The 18,823-nt window shown below is 42.8% G+C and overlaps 1 protein-coding gene across 2 annotated transcripts in view; it reads left to right on the top strand.

The window, feature by feature from the left end:
- The window catches only part of LOC130282595 (pulmonary surfactant-associated protein A-like), a 160,746-nt gene that overhangs the window by 122,876 nt on the left and 19,047 nt on the right, over window positions 1-18,823 (top strand). The window contains exons 1-3 of one of the 2 annotated variants that reach the window (XM_056530971.1): window positions 8,309-8,383; window positions 13,239-13,442; window positions 16,316-16,387. In XM_056530971.1, coding sequence (XP_056386946.1) covers window positions 8,362-8,383; window positions 13,239-13,442; window positions 16,316-16,387 — 298 coding nt within the window. In that variant the 5' untranslated portion in view covers window positions 8,309-8,361. Of the gene's footprint in view, window positions 1-8,308; window positions 8,384-13,238; window positions 13,443-16,315; window positions 16,388-18,823 lie in introns of those variants that run through there. The other variant, XM_056530972.1, reaches the window with a different exon arrangement.

The raw sequence follows: 18,823 nt of genomic DNA, 5'->3' as shown, positions 1-18,823 counted from the left end.
AGACGTTGCGCCTACATCTCATGGCCACATGAGCCCTGTAGGGGCTTGTTAGATTTGGTCCTTTGTACCCACACGACGGGGTCCGGCACACTCAAACTTTGATTCAAATTTCAAATTAAAAAATCACACATTTCAATGGTCTCCTCATGCTTCAGCCAACTCCAGGCTGTGTCATTCAGGCAATATATGGTTTACTTATGCTGCTGCTGGCCCTGGGTCTGGGAATTAAAATTTTATTATAGGTAGCACCCGCTATCCAAAATCTTCTTCTAAAATGTCAAAAATGTTTTTTTTTTGTTTTTTTTTAGGGATTGTGAAGCCCTGGTGTGTACTCAATGCATCAGCCAACTCCAGGCTGTGTCATTCAGGCAATATATGGTTTACTGATGCCGCTGCTTGTCCTGGGTCTGGGAATTAAAATGTTATGATAGGTAGCACCCGCTATCCAAAATCTTCTTCTAAAATTTCAAAAATTGTTGTGTTTTTTTTTTCGGGATTGTGAAGCCCTGGTGTGTACTCATGCATCAGCCAACTCCAGGCTGTAGACGTGTTGGAGGAAAAAAGCTGCGTTGGCGCTCCCAAGGAAGTAACCCAAGTCGTGGGTATTGATGCAAAATAATTTATTCTTTCAGCATAAGAAATCAAAGAAAATAATAAATATATTGCTTTATATTTATTATTTTCTTTGATTTCTTATGCTGTAAGAATAAATTATTTTGCATCAATACCCACGACTTGGGAGTGCCAACGCAGCTTTTTTCCTCCAACACTTCTGCATTACTCTACGGACTCTCCTCTGGGCTCCGCCTTCACGCTGCTGGCCTGCATACCAAGCTACCATCACCCACAAGGAACACGCTACCTGGGTACCCACCTAGACCGGATAAAGACTTACACCGCACCCGGCGCTACCTCTGCTTTTTTCCTCCATTTCATTGAACTCCAGGCTGTGTCATTCAGGCAACATATGGTTTACTCATGCTGCTGCTGGGCCTGGGTCTGGGAATTAAAATTTTATTATAGGTAGCACCCGCTATCCAAAATCTTCTTCTAAAATTTCTAAAGTTGTTGTGTTTTTTTTTTAGGGATTGTGAAGCCCTGGTGTCTACGCATGCATCAGCCAACTCCAGGTTGTATAATTTAGGCAATAGAGGGTTTACTCATGCTGCTGCTGGCCCTGGTTCTGGGAATTAAAATGTTATGATAGGTTGCACCAGCTATACAAAATCTTCATTTTACATTAAAAAAATTCTTGTGTTTTGTCTTGGGGATTGTGAAGCCCTGATGTGTACTCATGCTTCAGCCAACTGTGTCATTCAGGCAATATATGGTTTACTGATGCCGCTGCTGTGCCTGGGTCTGGGAATAAAAATGTTGTTATGGTAGGGAGCACCAGCTATCCAAAATCTTCAGTTTAAATTTCTAAATTCATCTTTTAATCATAGGGATTGTGAAGGCCTAGTGCTTACTCATGCTGCTGGCAACTCCTGGTGTGCCATTCAGGAGGTCGAGATAGGAGGTCGGGATAGGAGGTCGAGATTGGAGGACGGGGTAGGAGGATGGGATAGGAGGCTGTTACGCTATGTGCTCCGTCCTTACACGCTGGCCGTGAGCGCATGGTCCCCTTACCTTCTGCTGCCGACGGGCTGGGACTTGCACTGCGGGACGCACCCGCATGCGAGCCCCAGTCCATCACTCTCCGGGTGTTTCCCCTGCCTCTGCTTCCACCTCTCTGCTCCAGCGCACGCGTCCCTGTCCCTTAGGGCGTGCGCGCGCCGGAGCTTAAAGATTTAAAGGGCCAGTACGCTCGTTAGTGTAACCACCTGTGTCTTGTTGATCAATTCATCCACCCTCCTCAGTTCTCTGGCGGATCTTTGTTGCCTTGTGCCCTAGAGAAAGCATTCCTTTGTATTGCCTTGCCGTGTACCAGATCTCCTGCACTTGTGACCTTGACCTTGCTTCTCTGCTGCCTGCCTACTGAACTTCTGCTACGTCCCGACTACGCTACTGTGCTACCTGCCCTGACCTACAGCTATCCTGACTACTAGTTGTCTCATCCCTTCTGTGCTTCGCATCTCCTCAGCTGCCTGTGTGGTCGAGCCGTTGCCAGGGGTTACGACCTGGGTATCGCCTGCAGCAGCAAGCCCATCCTGCTTTGCGGCGGGCACTGGTGAAGACCAGCGGCACCTTAGACTCCGTTCCATGGCACGGTCCGAGTCATCTGCCACACAGGTCCAGCGGATCCACATACACCGGAGTTCCTGTCTTCAGAAACGTGAGTGTTACAGTAAGATCCGGCCATGGATCCCGCTGAGGAACCCCAGCCTGAAGTTGCGGATCTTTCCTCCGTTGTGATACGTCACTCACAGCAGTTGTCCCGACAGGCGCAGCAATTTTCTCAACTTGCAGCCATGGTGCAACAGCTTTTGGCCTTGCAACAGCAGCAGGTACCACAATCTGGCCCACTCCCTCCTCCAGCTCCTGCAGTCTCTCCTTGCTCCCAGCTGCACCTGCCTTTGCCTTCCAAGTATGATGGGGATTCCAAGTCATGCAGAGGCTTTGTTACACAGTGCTCCATGCATTTGGAGCTCATGTCTGAACTGTTTCCAACTGAACATAGTAAGGTGGCCTTTGTCATTAGTCTACTTTCTGGAAAAGCCCTGGCTTGGGCTACACCCATTTGGGACCGTGGTGATCCAGTATCCTCCAATTTGTCTGCATTCTTGGCCAAATTTCGCAGTGTCTTTGAGGAACCCGCACATGCCTCATCAGCTGAGATGGCATTGCTGAATCTATGTCAAGGAGATTCTACCGTTGGTGACTACGCGGTTCAGTTCCGCCTTCTAGCCTCTGAACTTGCCTGGAATGAAGAGGCCTTGTATGCCACATTTAAAAAAGGACTGTCAAGCAGGAATAAAGTGCCCTTCAGCACGAGATCCTCCATCTTCTTTGTCTGAACTTGTCCACTTGGCCACACGCATAGATGTGCGTTTTGCCGAAAGACAGGATGAATTGCGCTTTGAGAGGGAATCTGCCCGCCTGACATCTGTGTGCCAACGTTCTCCTCGTCTGTCTCTTGCGCCTATTGCCAAAGAGGTTATTAGAGATGAGCGAATCGGACTTGACGAACTCGAATTCGTTACGAATTTCAAGAAAAATTTGATTCGCAATGAATATGAATATCGCGGCGATTCTATCGCACAACAGCAGTGCTGATAAACGCAAAACAATAAATATCCACATGTGACCCCATTTTGGAAACTACACCCCTCACGGAATGTAATAAGGGGTGCAGTGAGCATTTACACCCCACTGGTGTATGACAGATTTTTGAAACAGTGGTCTGTGAAAATGAAAAATAAAATTTTTGATTTGCACAGTCCACTGTTTCAAATATCTGTCAAACGCCAGTGGGGTGTAAATGCTCACTGCACCCCTTATTAAATTCCATGAGGGGTATAGTTTCCAAAATGGGGTCACATGTGGGGGGGTCCACTGTTCTGGCACCATAGGGGCTTCCTAAATGGGACATGCCCCCCAAAAACCCTTTCAGAAAAACTCACTCTCCAAAATCCCATTGTCGCTCCTTCCCTTCTGAGCCCTCTACTGCGCCCGTCGAACACTTTACATACGCATATGAGGTATTTCCTTACTCGAGAGAAATTGGGTTACAAATTTTAGGGTGATTTCTCTCCTTTTACCCCTTGTAAAAATTCAAAAATTGGGTCTACAAGAAAATGCGAGTGTAAAAAATGAAGATTTAGAATTTTCTCCTTCACTTTACTGCTATTCCTGTGAAACACCTAAAGGGTTAAAACACTTACCGAATGTCATTTTGAATACTTTGGGGGGGTGCAGTTTTTATATTGGGGTCATTTATGGGGTATTTCTAATATGAAGACCCTTAAAATCCACTTCCAACCTGAACTGGGCCCTGAAAAATTACGATTTTGAAAATCTTGAGAAAAATTGGAAAATTGCTGCGGAACTTTGAAGCCCTCTGGTGTCTTCCAAAAGTAAAAACTTGTCAATTTTTTTATGCAAACATAAAGTAGACATATTGTATATGTGAATCAATATGTAATTTATTTGGAATATCTATTTTCCTTTCAAGCAGAGACTTTCAAAGTTAGAAAAATGCTAAATTTTCAAAATTTTCATGAAATTTTTAGATTTTTTACCAAGAAAGGATGCAAATATCAGTGAAATTTTACCAATAACATAAAGTAGAATATGTCACGAAAAAACAATCTCGGAATCAGAATGATAAGTAAAAGCATTCCAAAGTTATTAATGTTTAAAGTGACAGTGGTCAGATTTTAAAAAAATGCCCAGGTCATGAAGGTGAAAATGGGCTGGGTCATGAAGGGGTTAACAGTGGCCTTATCATTGCAAAGGGCCTACATACAAGCAAATAGCGTACTATTTAGTACCTGTATTTCTGTTTTATACCACACGTTATACACCTGCCGGTGTATTAAAGAAAAAAAAAGGTTTTCCTGCGTAAAAATACGCTTTTTCAGTGGCCTTATCATTGCAAAGGGCCTAAATTCAAGCAAATAGTGTACCATATACCACCTTTTTTTCTGTTTCTGTGCTAAATTAAGTGTTATACCACACGTTATACACCTGCCGGTGTATTAAATAAAAAAAAAAAAGGTTTTCCTGCGTACAAATATGCTTAAGAGTGCGCTCATCATTGCAAAGGGCATACATACTACCAAGTAGTGTACTATTTAGTACCTGTATTTCTGTCTTGGTGCTAAAGTCAGTGCTATTCCACACATTAGTATACACTGGCTGGTGTATACAACAAAAAAAGAGTATTTTTCTGCGTATAAGTATGCTTAACAGTGCGCTCATCAGTGCAAAGGGCATACATACAACAAAGGAGTGTACTATTTAGTAACGGTTATTCTGTCTAGGGCCTATATACTTTGAAAGGACAGCCGTAAGTAATCGCCTGCTGCTGTTCTATACCCTCATAAACGTACTAAGTATGTCAGGCAGGGAAGTGCCAGGACGTGCACAGAGAAGGGGCAGAGGCCTACATACGTCAGGCAGAGTTGGCAGCAGACTTGAGGCGAGTGGCAGCAATAGGCCTGAGCTCCCGTTAACACCCAGCGGTCGTGTCGTCGACCCATCTCTCCTCGTCAATCGGTTTGCACACTCATCTCCATCATCACAAGCGACATCTGACAACCCCAGTCAAGAGTCGGTGGGTTCCTCAGACACAACCCTCAGTTGGAATGGCCCTGGAGCAGTCCCTCTAATCCAATTGCCTTTGTCCTATGCTGTTCCCTCTCCTAAAGAAGTATCTCATGCTTTGGGTTCAGCTCCACTATTTAGCGAGGATGAAGTAATAGAGGACAGTCAGCAGCTAATGGGCAGCCAAGAATGTGAGGAGACATGTGTCCCTTGCTCCGCAAGGCGGCCAAGTAGTGATGCGGAGAGTGACGTGGGAGGCGGTGTTTCAATTGCTCAGGGTCCTGAGGCAGACACTGTTGTGGAACACGAGGAGGACATCAGTGAGGTGCACACATCTTTTCATGATGATGAAGCCAATCACAATTGGGAGGCTTCATCATCATCAGGAGTAGAGATTTGCTCTTTGTCTATGAGGCAGCAAGGCGGTAGCACGGTTGGCAATCAGCGTGGTGGGGGCAGTAGTGGAAATTCAGGAGCCAAACGTGCCAGGGGGAGACCACCTGCTTCGCGGCAAGCTACCATTCAGGGAGGTAGTGGAACAGGGGTTCCTGGAGACGTCGCCAATAGCAGTGAAATAGTGCGTACTACGGGTGGTGAAATCATCTACTCTGCGGTGTGGTTGTTCTTCATAAAGAATCCGGAGGACCTTAGTGTAGTCACATGAAAAATATGTGGGCAGAAAGTGAAGCGTGGCCAGGGTACGGCCCAGCGTCAACACATGATTCGTCACCATAAAGCGGTCTGGGATAACCGTGGCTCCGAGATAGTGGTTCAGCCTGCCGCATCACCCAGTGGCCATCCGCTCCCTCCGTCATCCAGCCAAGGCTCCACCACCTCAGCCGAAGGGAGCATTGTGTCAAACCATTCTTCTTGCGCTCCTGCTTCCTCCACTCGTAGTCAGCCATTCCGCCAACAATCGATCGGCGAAGCCATGTCCAAGAGACAACAGTATGCGCCCACTCATCCAATGGTGCAGAAGTTGAATGTGGTCCTGTCCAAGTTGCTGGTGTTGCAGTCCCTCCCTTTCCAACTGGTGGACTCTGCAGCTTTCAGGGAATTGATGGCTTGTGCCGAGCCGAGGTGGAGAGTCCCAAGCCGTCATTTCTTTGCAAAGAAGGCAGTACCAGCCCTGCATAAGTTTGTACAAGAGAAGGTGAGCCAGTCCTTGAGGCTGTCGGTGTCTTAAAAATTGCACGGCAGCGCCGACGTGTGGAGCTGTAACTACGGGCAGGGACAATACATGTCTTTTACGGCCCACAGGGTAAATGTTGTTCCTGCACAGCCACAGCAGCAACTTGGACAGGTCACACCGCTTCCTCTTCCACGCTCTCGCTCCCAGGCAGTTGGTCCTTTTACAGTGTGCACCTCCTCCCCCGTGTCCTCGGCCTCTACTGCACATCCAAATCTCGGTGGCCCTTCATCGTACCACGTGTGTAGGCACAGCAGTGTCAAGCCGTCCTTCACATGGTTTGCCTTGGCGAACGGAGTCACACAGGGGAGGAACTGCTGAAGTTCAGTAGGGAAGAAATCCGAGTATGGCTTACTCCACGAAATCTAGAAATGGGAACCATGGTGACCGACAATGGGAAGAACATTGTGGCCGTGCTGCGACAAGGAAGTGTGAACCATTCGCCCTGCATGGCACACGTGTTGAATCTGGTTGTCAAGAAGTTCATAAAGTCTTCAACCCATTTGCAAGACGTCCTGACAATGGCAAGGAAACTGTGCATGCACTTCAGCCACTCGTACATTGCCAAGCACACTTTTCTTGAGCTGCAGCGTCAGAACGGTATCCCACAACATAGTCTCATTTGTGACGTTGCCACACGTTGGAATTCCACACATATTGAATTAGTTTTTGTAAAAAGATTTCAAACATTGTGTGGTTTATTATTTTTGAGAAGAATGTCTTTGGGTGGTCCACCGTCCTGCATTATGGAGTCTTGTGAACTGTTGGATATGCGCTTGTTCTTACACAAAGGTATTTCTTTAAAAAATTTCTAAAATGTTGTTGTTTTTTGGAAGGGATTGTGAAGCCCGGGTGTGTACTGGTGCATCAGCCAACTCCAGGCTGTGTCCTTCAGGCAATATATGGGTTCCTGATGCAGCAGAGGTGGGGCCTGGGTCTAGAAATTTCAAATTTTTGGATAGCGGGTGCTACCTATGAAAAATCTTTGTCAAAAATTTCATATTTTGTGTTGTTGTTTTTTTGGGGGGGATTGTGAAGTGTACTAGCGCATCAGCCAACTCCACACTGTGCCATTCAGCCACTAAATGGTCTCCTCTTGCTGCCAACATGTCTACGCTGTGTCATTCAGCCACTATATGGTGTCCCCATGCTGCCAACACCTCCACGCTGTGCCATTCAGCCACTATATGGTGTCCTCATGCTGCCAACACCTCCACGCTGTGCCATACTTCCACTATATGGTGTCCTCATGCTGCCAACACCTCCATGCTGTGCCATTCAGCCACTATATGGTGTCCTCATGCTGCCAACACCTCCACGCTGTGCCATTCATCCACTATATGGTGTCCTCATGCTGCCAACACCTCCACACTGTGCCATTCATCCACTATATGGTGTCCTCATGCTGCCAACACCTCCACGCTATGTCATTCAGTCACTATATGATGTCCTCATGCTGCCAACACCTCCACGCTATGTTATTCAGTCACTATATGATCTCCTGACACTGATGCCACCACTAGGCTCTGTCATTGTTCTGCTGTGCAGCAGTGATTCTAAGAGCGATTTCGGTAATCTGCATGCTATTCTGAATAACAGTATTATTTCACTACCCCAGCACACTCCATATGCGTTTTAGGACACATCAAAGTGTTCCTATAGAGGCTGTATGTAGGCCAGAAATAGGCTTTTAATATCAATTTGCCGCGAACAAATTCGGATCGAAACTAACTTTCGGGAAAATTCGGCGAATCGGCCGAATCGAATTTTTGAAAAGTTCGCTCATCTCTAATAACCATTACACCATTGAACGCTTGTTGTGTGTGATTCTTTAATTAAAATTGTCAAAAATAATACGGAGATGGATGAACTCTGCTTCTTTATTTCAGAAAACATTACTATAGAGAAGAATGTCTTTTTGTGGTCCACCGTCCTACATTATAGAGTCTTCTGGTCTCTTGGATATGCGCTTCTTCTTAAACAAAGGTACAAAAAAAAAGGGCCGGTCAGGGCAAATAGACGTTGCGCCTACATCTCACGGCCACATGAGCCCTGTGGGGGCTTGTTGGATTTGGTCCTTCGTACCCACACGCTGGGGTCCGGGACCCTCAAAGTTTGATTTAAATTTCAAATTAAAAAATCAGACATTCAATGGTCTCCTCAGTAAACAATATATTGCCTGAATGACACTCGAGGCTGTGTCATTCAGGCAATATATGGTTTACTGATGGCGCTGCTGGGCCTGGGTCTGGGAATTTCAAATTTTCTCATAGGTAGCACCCGCTATCCAAAATCTTTTTCAAAAATTTCAAAAATTGTGGTGTTTTTTGGGGGGGATTGTGAAGCCCTGCTGTGTACTTATGCATCAGCCAACTTCAGGCTGTGTCATTCAGGCAATATATGGTTTACTGATGCCGCTGCTGGGCCTGGGTCTGGGAATTTCAAATTTTCTCATAGGTAGCACGAGCAATCCAAAATCTTCTTCAAAAATTTTAAAAATTTTGTTTTTTCTTAGGGATTGTGAAGCCCTGGTGTGTGCTCGTTCATCAGCCAACTCCAGGCTGTGTCATTCAGGCAATATATTGTTTAATGATGCCGCTGCTGGGCCTGGGTCTGGGAAATTCAATTTTTCTCATAAGTAGCACCCGCTATCCAAAATCTTCTGTTAAAATTTCTTAATTCATCTTTTAACCCCTTAAGGACCAGGCCATTTTACACCTTAGGACCAGAACGTTTTTTGAACATCTGACCACTGTCACTTTAAACATTAATAACTCTGGAATGCTTTTAGTTATCATTCTGATTCCAAGAATGTTTTTTCGTGACATATTCTACTTTAACATAGTGGCAACTTGCATCCTTTCATGGTGAAAAATCCCAAAATTTGATGAAAAAAATGAAAATTTAGCATTTTTCTAACTTTGAAGCTCTCTGCTTGTAAGCAAAATGGATATTCAAAATATTTTTTTTTTGGATCACATATACAATATGTCTACTTTATGTTTGCATCATAAAATTTATGAGATTTTACTTTTGGAAGACACTAGAGAGCTTCAAAGTTCAGCAGCAATTTTCAAATTTTTCACAAAATTTTCAAACTCACTATTTTTCAGGGACCAGTTCAGTTTTGAAGTCGATTTGAAGGGTCTTCATATTAGAAATACTCCATAAATGACACCATTATGAAAACTACACCCCCCAAAGTATTCAAAATGATATTCAGTAAGTGTCTTAACCCTTTAGGTGTTTCACAGGAATAGCAGCAAAGTGAAGGAGAAAATTCAAAATCTTCATTTTTTACACTCGCATGTTCTTGTAGACCCAATTTTTGAATTTTTTCAAGGGGTAAAAGGAGAAAATGTTTACTGGTTTTTGTAGCCCAATTTTTGTCGAGTAAGCACATACCTCATATGTCTATGTTAATTGTTTGGCGGGCGCAGTAGAGGGCTCAGAAGGGAAGGAGTGACAAGGGGATTTTGGAGAGAACATTTTTCTGAAATGGTTTTTGGCCCCTAGGGGCATGTCACCTTTAGGAAGCCACTAGGGTGCCAAAACAGCAAAACAAAAAACCACATGGCATGGCATGCCATTTCGGAAACTAGACCCCTCGGGGAACGTAACAAGGAATTAAGTGAGCCTTAATACCCCACAGGTGTTTCATGACGTAAAATGCTTGTTTTCCCAAAAATTTTACATTTAAAAAAAATGTAATAGCAGAAAATATCCCCCAAAATTTGAAGCCCAATTTATCTTGATTCAGAAAACACCCCATATGATGGTGAAAAAAGCTCTACTGGCGCACTACAGGTCTCAGAAGAGGAGAAGTCACATTTGGCATTTTGGGAGCAAATTTTGCTCTTGGGGCGCATTTAGGAAGCCCCTATGGTGCCAGGACAGCAAAAAAAAAAAACACATGGCATTATATTTTGGAAACTAGACCCCTTGGGGAACGTAACAAGGAGTAAAGTGAACCTTAATATTAACCCCACAGGGGTTTCACGACATTTGCATATGTAAAAAAAAATTACCGAAAATGCTTGGCAGGTGATTGGCGATGAATTGTACACTGCCGATCACAATTTATTACCGGGTCATCGGGTCACAAGTGACCCGAATGACCCGAATCGCCGAAGATCGCCATGGCACTTGTCTGGGGGGGCCGGACTCCTATTACGAGTGGCATTGCCACTCGTACTAGTGTTGGCCACTGGGTCACTCTCATGGGGGGTGCATGACCTCGCCTAGCGGCGTCTCCGCTGCCGTACAGGGGACTCATCATCACTACTAGATGATGAGGAGGGCGAGGAAGAACACAAAAATGTAGGATCTTCCTCGTCCTCACTGGCGGAGTCGGAGGCTAAAAAAGTGCATGCCTCCGCTGCCGAAAATGGCTGGCGGGCCATCGCCTTTTTTCTACGGTGGCGGGGGGGGGGGCAGTGGCGGGGGGGAGGTTGTTGTGTTTTTTTCTATTACTGTTATTACACTTTTTACACCAAGCACCACACACTACATACTTTCCCGCCACCCCCGGGCGGGGAAGTATGTAGTGTGTGGTGCTTGGTGTAAAAAGTGTAATAACAGTAATAGAAAAAAAAGGTGTGGCAAACACAGCTCCCTGAACCCCTAATGCGACCCGGGGTAAGGGATCAAACCCTAATAGGACCCTGGGGGACCTATTAGGGGGTCGGGGGGAATTTTTTATTTTTTTTTATTAAAAGAAAAGAAAAAAAAAGCTACGGCCAACAAACAAAAAAATGGATGGAGCATGCAGCTCCATGAACCCCTAATAGGACCCGGGGTCAGGGATCAGACCCTAATAGGACCCTTGGCGACCTATTAGGGGGTCGGGGGGGACTTTTTTATTTTTTTTACTTTTTTTTAAACTTTTTTTTACTTTATTAAATTCTACCTGTCCCTGCAATCCGCTGTCCCTATTCTAAGGCTCCTGAGGGGGCTCTGGAGCTCAGAGGGGGGATCCATGGTCTTCTCCTCACTGCTGCACCCGCTGACTGAACACAGAGAGCGGGTGCAGCAGCGGGAAGGGACCGTTAACCCCTCCTCTGCCGTACTGCTATTGGCTGGACGATCGCCAGCCAATAGCAGCATTGTTGGGGCGGTGACAGTATTGTCACCGCTCCCCAGCAACGGCAGGTGATTGGTGGTGAATTGTACACCGCCGATCACCATTTATTGCCGGGTCATCGGGTCACAAGTGACCCGAATGACCCGAATTGCCGAAGATCGCTTGCATGATTTTGCCGACATGCGGGGGTCCCGGGACCCCCCTAGGCATTTGCACGGCATGCCTGCTGAACGATTACAGCAGACATGCCGTTCCGATCTCTGCCCGGCACGCGTCAGAGACCGGAGAAACACCAGGACGTTCTGGAACGTCCTTGGTCCTTAAAGCCCAGGGTGCGGGGATGTTCCAGAACGTCCTTGGTCCTTAAGGGGTTAATCTTAGGGATTGTGAAGGCCTAGTGCCTACTCATGCTGTTGGCAACTCCGGGCTGTGCCATTCATCCACTATATGGTCTTCTCATGCTGCCAACACCTCCATGCTGTGTCATTCAGCCACTATATGGTGTCCTAATGCTGCCAACGCCTCCACACTGTGTCATTCAGCCACTATATGGTCTCCTCATGGTGCCAACACCTCCACGCTATGTCATTCAGTCACTATATGGTCTCCTGACACTGATGACACCACCAGGCTCTGTCATTGTGCTGCTGTGCGGCAGTGATTCTAAAAGCAATGCCGGTAATCTGCATGTTATTCTGAATAACAGTATTATTTCCCTACCCCAGCACACTCCATATGCGTTTTAGAACACAGCAAAGTGTTCTATACCCCTATTGAGGTTGTATGTAGGCTAGAAATAGCATTTTTTTAATATAGATTCACCGCGAAAAAATTCGGATCGAAACAAACTTTTTCAGAAAATTTTTCAAAAGTTCGCTGATCTCTACTGGTGACCTTATGACCTTCCTTATTATTTTTTATATAATTATTATTTTTGTAACTACCTCTACAGGCCTTTGGCTTGGACGTTCCTTCATTCCTTCTAAAAGGCCTCTGTATTGTATCCACTGTCATTGGTATTCTTATATGAAAATGTTAATAAAATATATTTGAACAAACCAAATGGTTGTCCCATTAAGACATCTTACATACCTAGGACCCACTGATTGTCTTTGCATAATACAATGTTAGTTTGTAGTTCTAAAAAGGTGGAGCCTCACAAAGTGCTTTTTGTGTCTTCAAACACTCATGCATAGACAATCATTGTCAAGTTCTAATCAAAAGTCGACTGTGGCAATTGTTACATCACAATCTATGACCTTTAATTAGGGACTGACCTTATAAGACTCCTTGTAGATGCTTGAAAACCTGTTTGGTACTGGTAAATATGTATTAATGTCTTAATAATTTACTACATTGCGCAAATCCATTAGATAACTCAAGTCGCTATTAGGGGCATACAAAAGGGACTTTTGTGTAACTTAAGTTTTCACTTATTACCACTTGATGCACAGTTAAGTTGCTACTAGAACAGTATAAAAAGAGATAAAACAACCAATGTACACTATTCTGTGGTCTTTCAGCGGTATGTACTGCAAGAAAATATTTTTATAATAAATTCTTTATTATACTTTTGTTTAAGAAAATAGATATATTCATTACGTATGCTTTTATTTTCCAGATTAATACAGGAGGACACAGCTTGTGATTGTGTTCATTTTTAAATATTCTTCTAAACTTGTATATTTCGATGATTTATCAAGATAATTTATGGATTATTCAGTTATTGTCTTTTTCTTTTTTTTTTTTGATAAACAGGATTTCTTCAACTACCAAAGATGTTCCATCAAGCATTTATTCTGCTCACAGCAGTTGCTAGTATAGTGGCTTGCCTCCCTCAGCCACAAAACCTGGAAAAGCTTTCAGAAATTCCGAGCATTACAAACCCCATTCCAGATATTAAAGCAAATGCAAACATACAACAGCCAACAAAAGGAATTCTAGCAAAAATTAAATATAAAGGTTAGTAAACTTGTTACATCTTTTATTACATTGAAGTGAAACATAAATAGATTTAACTGTTTCATTTATCTATTTTCAGCATGGTGTAAGAACTGTTGGGAATGTAAATCGATATGTTTCCTATAATATATGACTTGCCAAGGTTATGTTTTTTCATACAGACATGTCAAAAGTTTGGATATAACTTTTACTGGGATAAAGCTGCTGGGGGGTGGGTGGGACTGTGGGAGCTATGGGCTTCGCTACTTGGCTCACCGCTGCTCAATCTAACATATTGAAGAAGATGGGCTCTATTGTAAGTCCTCTCCTGCAACAAGTCTCATCAAATAATGAGCTGTGACCTTCTCTTGGCCATATCTAGCCATAAGTTGGGGTCTCAGATCTGAGACCTCGACCAGTCAAAACTTTTGACATTTCTGTGCAACATGTTTCCTGTCAGTGCATCTTCGAGTTTATTCATGAACATAGTATACAGGAATAGTAAAGTTTCAACCTGTGAAGAAAATGTGGGACTTTATCCAAAGATCCACTTGGCAAATGAGGTTCAAATGAGGTTCAAATGAGGCACCCCTACCCCTTAATTCCCTGGTTGAACTTGATGGACATATGTCTTTTTTCGACCGTACTAACTATGTAACTATGTAACTATGTAACTATGTAATGTGGATAAATGTAAAGTTATGCATCTGGGTACTAATAACCTGCATGCATCGTATGTCTTAGGGGGGATTAAACTGTCAGAGTCACTGGTAGAGAAGGATCTGGGTGTACTTGTAGATCACAGACTACAGAATAGCATGCAATGTCAGGCTGCTGCTTCCAAAGCCGGCAGGATATTGTCATGTATCAAAAGAGGCATGGACTCAAGGGACAGGGACATAATACTCCCCTGTTCAGTTTTGGGCACCTGTCCATAAAAGGGACACTGCGGAGTTGGAAAGGGTGCAGAGACGCGCGACTAAACTAAAATGGGGCATGGATCATCTTGGCTATGAGGAGCGATTAAAGGAGTTGCAATTGTTTAGTCTTGAGAAGAGACGTTTAAGGGGGGATATGATAAACGTATATAAGTATATTAATGGCCCATACAAAAAATATGGAGAAAAACTGTTCCAGGTTAAACCCCCCAAAAGGACGAGGGGGCACTCCCTCCGTCTGGAGAAGAAAAAGTTTAGTCTCAAGGGGCGACACGCCTTCTTTACCATGAGGACTGGGAATTTATGGAACGGTCTACCTCAGGAACTGGTCACAGCAGGAACAATTAACAGCTTTAAAACAGGATTAGATACATTCCTGGAACAAAATAACATTAATGCTTAAGAAATATAAAATCCCATCCCTTCCCCAATATCGCGCCACACCCCTACCCCTTAATTCCCTGGTTGAACTTGATGGACATATGTCTTTTTTCGACCGTACTAACTATGTAACTAAGTAACTATGTAACTTTGGGCTTGACAAATACACTTTCCTGCTTCATGGGTCAATACCCACACCTGGGTTGAAACATTGCCATACTATATTGCTATAATAAACTTTAAGCTGTCACAAAAAATGTCTACTCCCAGCATGCCAGCCTTTGGCAGTCCGGGCATGCTGGGAGTTGTAATTTTGCAACAGTTGGAGGCTCACTGATTGGAACACTGATTGGATCTATATGCCTAGATTTGTCAGTAGTAAGTCCATCTGCATTTATCCATGCATCCATTATCTTTTGAAAGTAGTTGGAATTAATAAAGTTGTTATATCAGACCAACAAAGAGATGACCATAGGGTCAGTTTTATTGAAAATAGAGGTTAACAATATTCTTTCTAATGTAAGAACACTTACATGTTTTTTTTAACACATATTTAATGATTTGTAGAGCATGGAAAATAAATACATACCTACCATCATAGATGAGGTAATTCAGCAGGTAATCACTAACTATATACATGAACCATATAAATAGGCAAAAATTACAAGACATTTAATTTCAGGCAAAATAGCCCTGATTTACTAAGAGTGGAGTGTAGATTTCTTTGTGGGTTTTGTTTCCGGACATACATTTACCACGGTATTTAATGTTTCCCTACGTTTTGCACTTTTCTCTACATTTTGCTGTTTATTTATTTTTTTTTTAACAACTGATCTGAGCTGCCGGGTTTTCCACAGCTAAAATCCACCACATTTTCTGTAGAAACATTAGTAAATATGAATTTATATAAAATGTCGGGAACACACCCCTTTTTCGTGACCATGCCCATTTTCCCACCGGCCACACCCTTTTTTTTTTAGGGTTTTTCTAAGTAAAATGGAGAGCTGGTTGGGTTTTTTGAATTTTGATTTGAAATTCTGGTGCAAATTCTGGTGCAGACAAATTTTGGCGCACAACCTGATAAAAACAGGTCGGGTTTACAATAGTAGATCAAGGCCATTGGGAAATATGGAACACTATAGTTCCCAATACAATAAATATATTCACTACTGACGTAACAAATATTCCATGTGAAAACCTACTGATTCTTTGTCGGAAAGAAGGGGAATAGCGAGATCACCTGGTGCTCCAAGATTTTAACAAGAATAATATACCTATTTAAAAAACAAACAACAAAAGTAAGTATTAAAATCTAGTGCATATAACTAAAAAAAAGCCATACAAAAATACAAAATATTGGTTCAAGCCAAATTCTTCCATAGTTAATTATTATACCATATGCAACTAGGATTACTTCATCACAAAACACTGATGTATGTTCTATATCAGCCATTTGGGATATGTCCAATAACAAGCTTGTAATTTGTTTTAGAGTGGCAATGGAATTGTGAATAAAACTTTGAAAGATTAAGAAAATATTTGTCGGTATATCTAATATTTGTTTTACTCCTATAGGAATCCCCACTGTAGGAAACAAACCTGTTCGGTTGCTGGACCTCCAACGTCGCATAAGCAGATTAGAGGCAGGCAAGTGACTTAAGGACATTTCTGGTCAAAAAACTAAGGGGGGATTTATCATTGTTGCGTTTGGAAAGGGAGTTTTAAAGAAAACTGAAGTTGCCCAGGAAAGGCTGTTAGCAACTTTATGTGTACCCACAAAAGTTGCAAAAAAAGTGCTTAGAAGCAAGTGCAACTTTTTGTACACCTATAGTAAGCAAACAATGCTGTAAATGCAATGTTAAATCTCCCTCTAAATCTTCATGGTGCTGAGAATTTCTGTACACTAATTATTTGCCTATGTTGGTGAACTTTAGCATTGACTTCTTTCTCTTGTTAATAGTCCTAGTAAGTGAATAAGTTTCTGTGAAGCTATAGTTTTATCACTCGCCTAAGCTTGTGCTCTTACCTTCATATTTCTTTTTTGTTTTCTCATTCTTTCATCGCCAGGCACAGATATTATTGTTAAAGGTTTTTTTTTTTTTTGCAGTGGTAGGGGTGATTAAAATAAATGCCTTTACTATATTATATAAATAAAACCTTTACTTACCTCCAGTGCTCCCGCTGTGCCTCCTGTGTCCTGTTCCCTTCCAGGCTGCGATCCTCTTTTTTTTTAAAAAAGCTTGATGTTTGGGCCCAGAGTGTCATATTGCCGCTCAGCCAATTACTGGCCTCAGTGATGTCCCATCTCGGCCAGTGATTGGCTGAGCAGCAGTATGACACTTTGGGCATGATGTCACTGTGGCCTCAAGCATCCTGTTTTTTCACAGGAAGAGAATAGCAGCCGGTAACCTGAGTGGGACATTCTAAGCACCACGGGAGCGCTGGAGGTAAGTAGCCCTCATACATCCCTGTGAGCCCTCATGCATCCCTGCATGTGGAAAAATAAGTTATAGGGGTCAGAAGATGACAATTTTAACCCCTTAAGGACCCCCGTTTTTTCCGTTTTTGCACTTTCGTTTTTTCCTCCTCAACTTTTAAAAATCATAACCCTTTCAGTTTTACACCTAAAAATCCATATGATGGCTTATTTTTTGTGCCACCAATTCTAATTTGCAGTGACATCAGTCATTTTACCAGAAAATCTATGGCGAAACAGGAAAAAAAATCATTGTGCGATGAAATTGAAGAAAAAACGCCATTTTGTAAATTTTGGGAGCTTCAGTTTCTACACAGTCCATTTTTCAGTAAAAATGACACCTTATCTTTATTCTGTAGGTCTATACGATTAAAATGATACCCTATTTTTATAGGTTTGATTTTGTGGTACTTCTGGAAAAAATCATAACTATATGCAGGAAAATTTATACGTTTAAAATTGTCATCTTCTGACCCCTATAACTTTTTTATTTTTCTGCGTATGGGACAGTATGAGGACTCATTTTTTTGCAACGTGGTCTGAAGTTTTTATCGGTACCATTTTTGTATTGATTGGACTTTTTGATCGCTTTTTATTTTTTTTTATAGTTTTTTCCGCTATTTTGGGATTTGGAATTTTTTTGCACGTACACCATTGACCGTGCGGTTTAATTAACAATAAATTTTTATAGTTCGGACATTTAGGCATGCGGAAATACCACATATGTTTATTTTTATTATGTTTATATATTTCTATATGGAATTTGGGAAAAGGGGGGTGATTTAAACTTTTAATAACGAAGGGGTTAATGTGTGTGTGTTTAACTTTTTTTACCTTTTTTTTTTTTTACACTTTTAGTCCCCTTAGGGGACTTTTAGGAGGAATCATTAGATTCCTCAGACAGATCATTATGGTTCCATAGAACCATAGTGATCAGTGTGCTCTGAGCTCGAATGATAAAGGCTGTATCATTCAGAGAGCCGGAGCCGACACACAAGGAGAGGTAAGCACTCAGGCTACCTCAGCAGTGGATCACCCACCCCCCACGGGATCGCGCTGCCGGGGGCGATCCACCCCACTGGACCACCAAGGATGGAATAAAGGCACCTTTATACGCCGCTGTCAGCTTTGACAGAGGCGATCTAAAGGGTTAATAGCCAGCCGCAGCGATTGCCGCATGTCGGGTTTTAACGCCGGCCCCCAGCTACAGGAATCAGCTGGGGGCCGCCGGTATGACGCGGGCTCGAGTCGGGAGCCCACGTCATACCCCGGTAACGGCCATTGGACGTGTATACACGTCCATGGTCGTTAAGGGGTTAAAAATACTAATTTTGGTGCATGTAATTCAAATTTTTTAAAGTAGTAAAATAAAATAAAACCTACATAAATTAGATATCCTTGTAACTGTATAAATCTACAGAATAAAGATAAAGTGTCATTTTTACCAAAGAGTGCACTGCTTAGAAACGGAAGCTTAAAACATTTGCAAAATGGCATATTTTTTTCACCCCACAAATAAGTTTTTTTTTTGTTTCACAGCAGATTATGTTATAAAATAAGTGATGTCATTACAAAGTACAATTGGTGACACAAAAAACAACCCCTTA

Source organism: Hyla sarda, chromosome 7, assembly GCF_029499605.1.
Source record: "Hyla sarda isolate aHylSar1 chromosome 7, aHylSar1.hap1, whole genome shotgun sequence".
In the NCBI taxonomy this organism is placed as follows: Eukaryota; Metazoa; Chordata; class Amphibia; order Anura; family Hylidae; genus Hyla; species Hyla sarda.
This window is presented reverse-complemented; position numbering and strand designations above follow the sequence as displayed.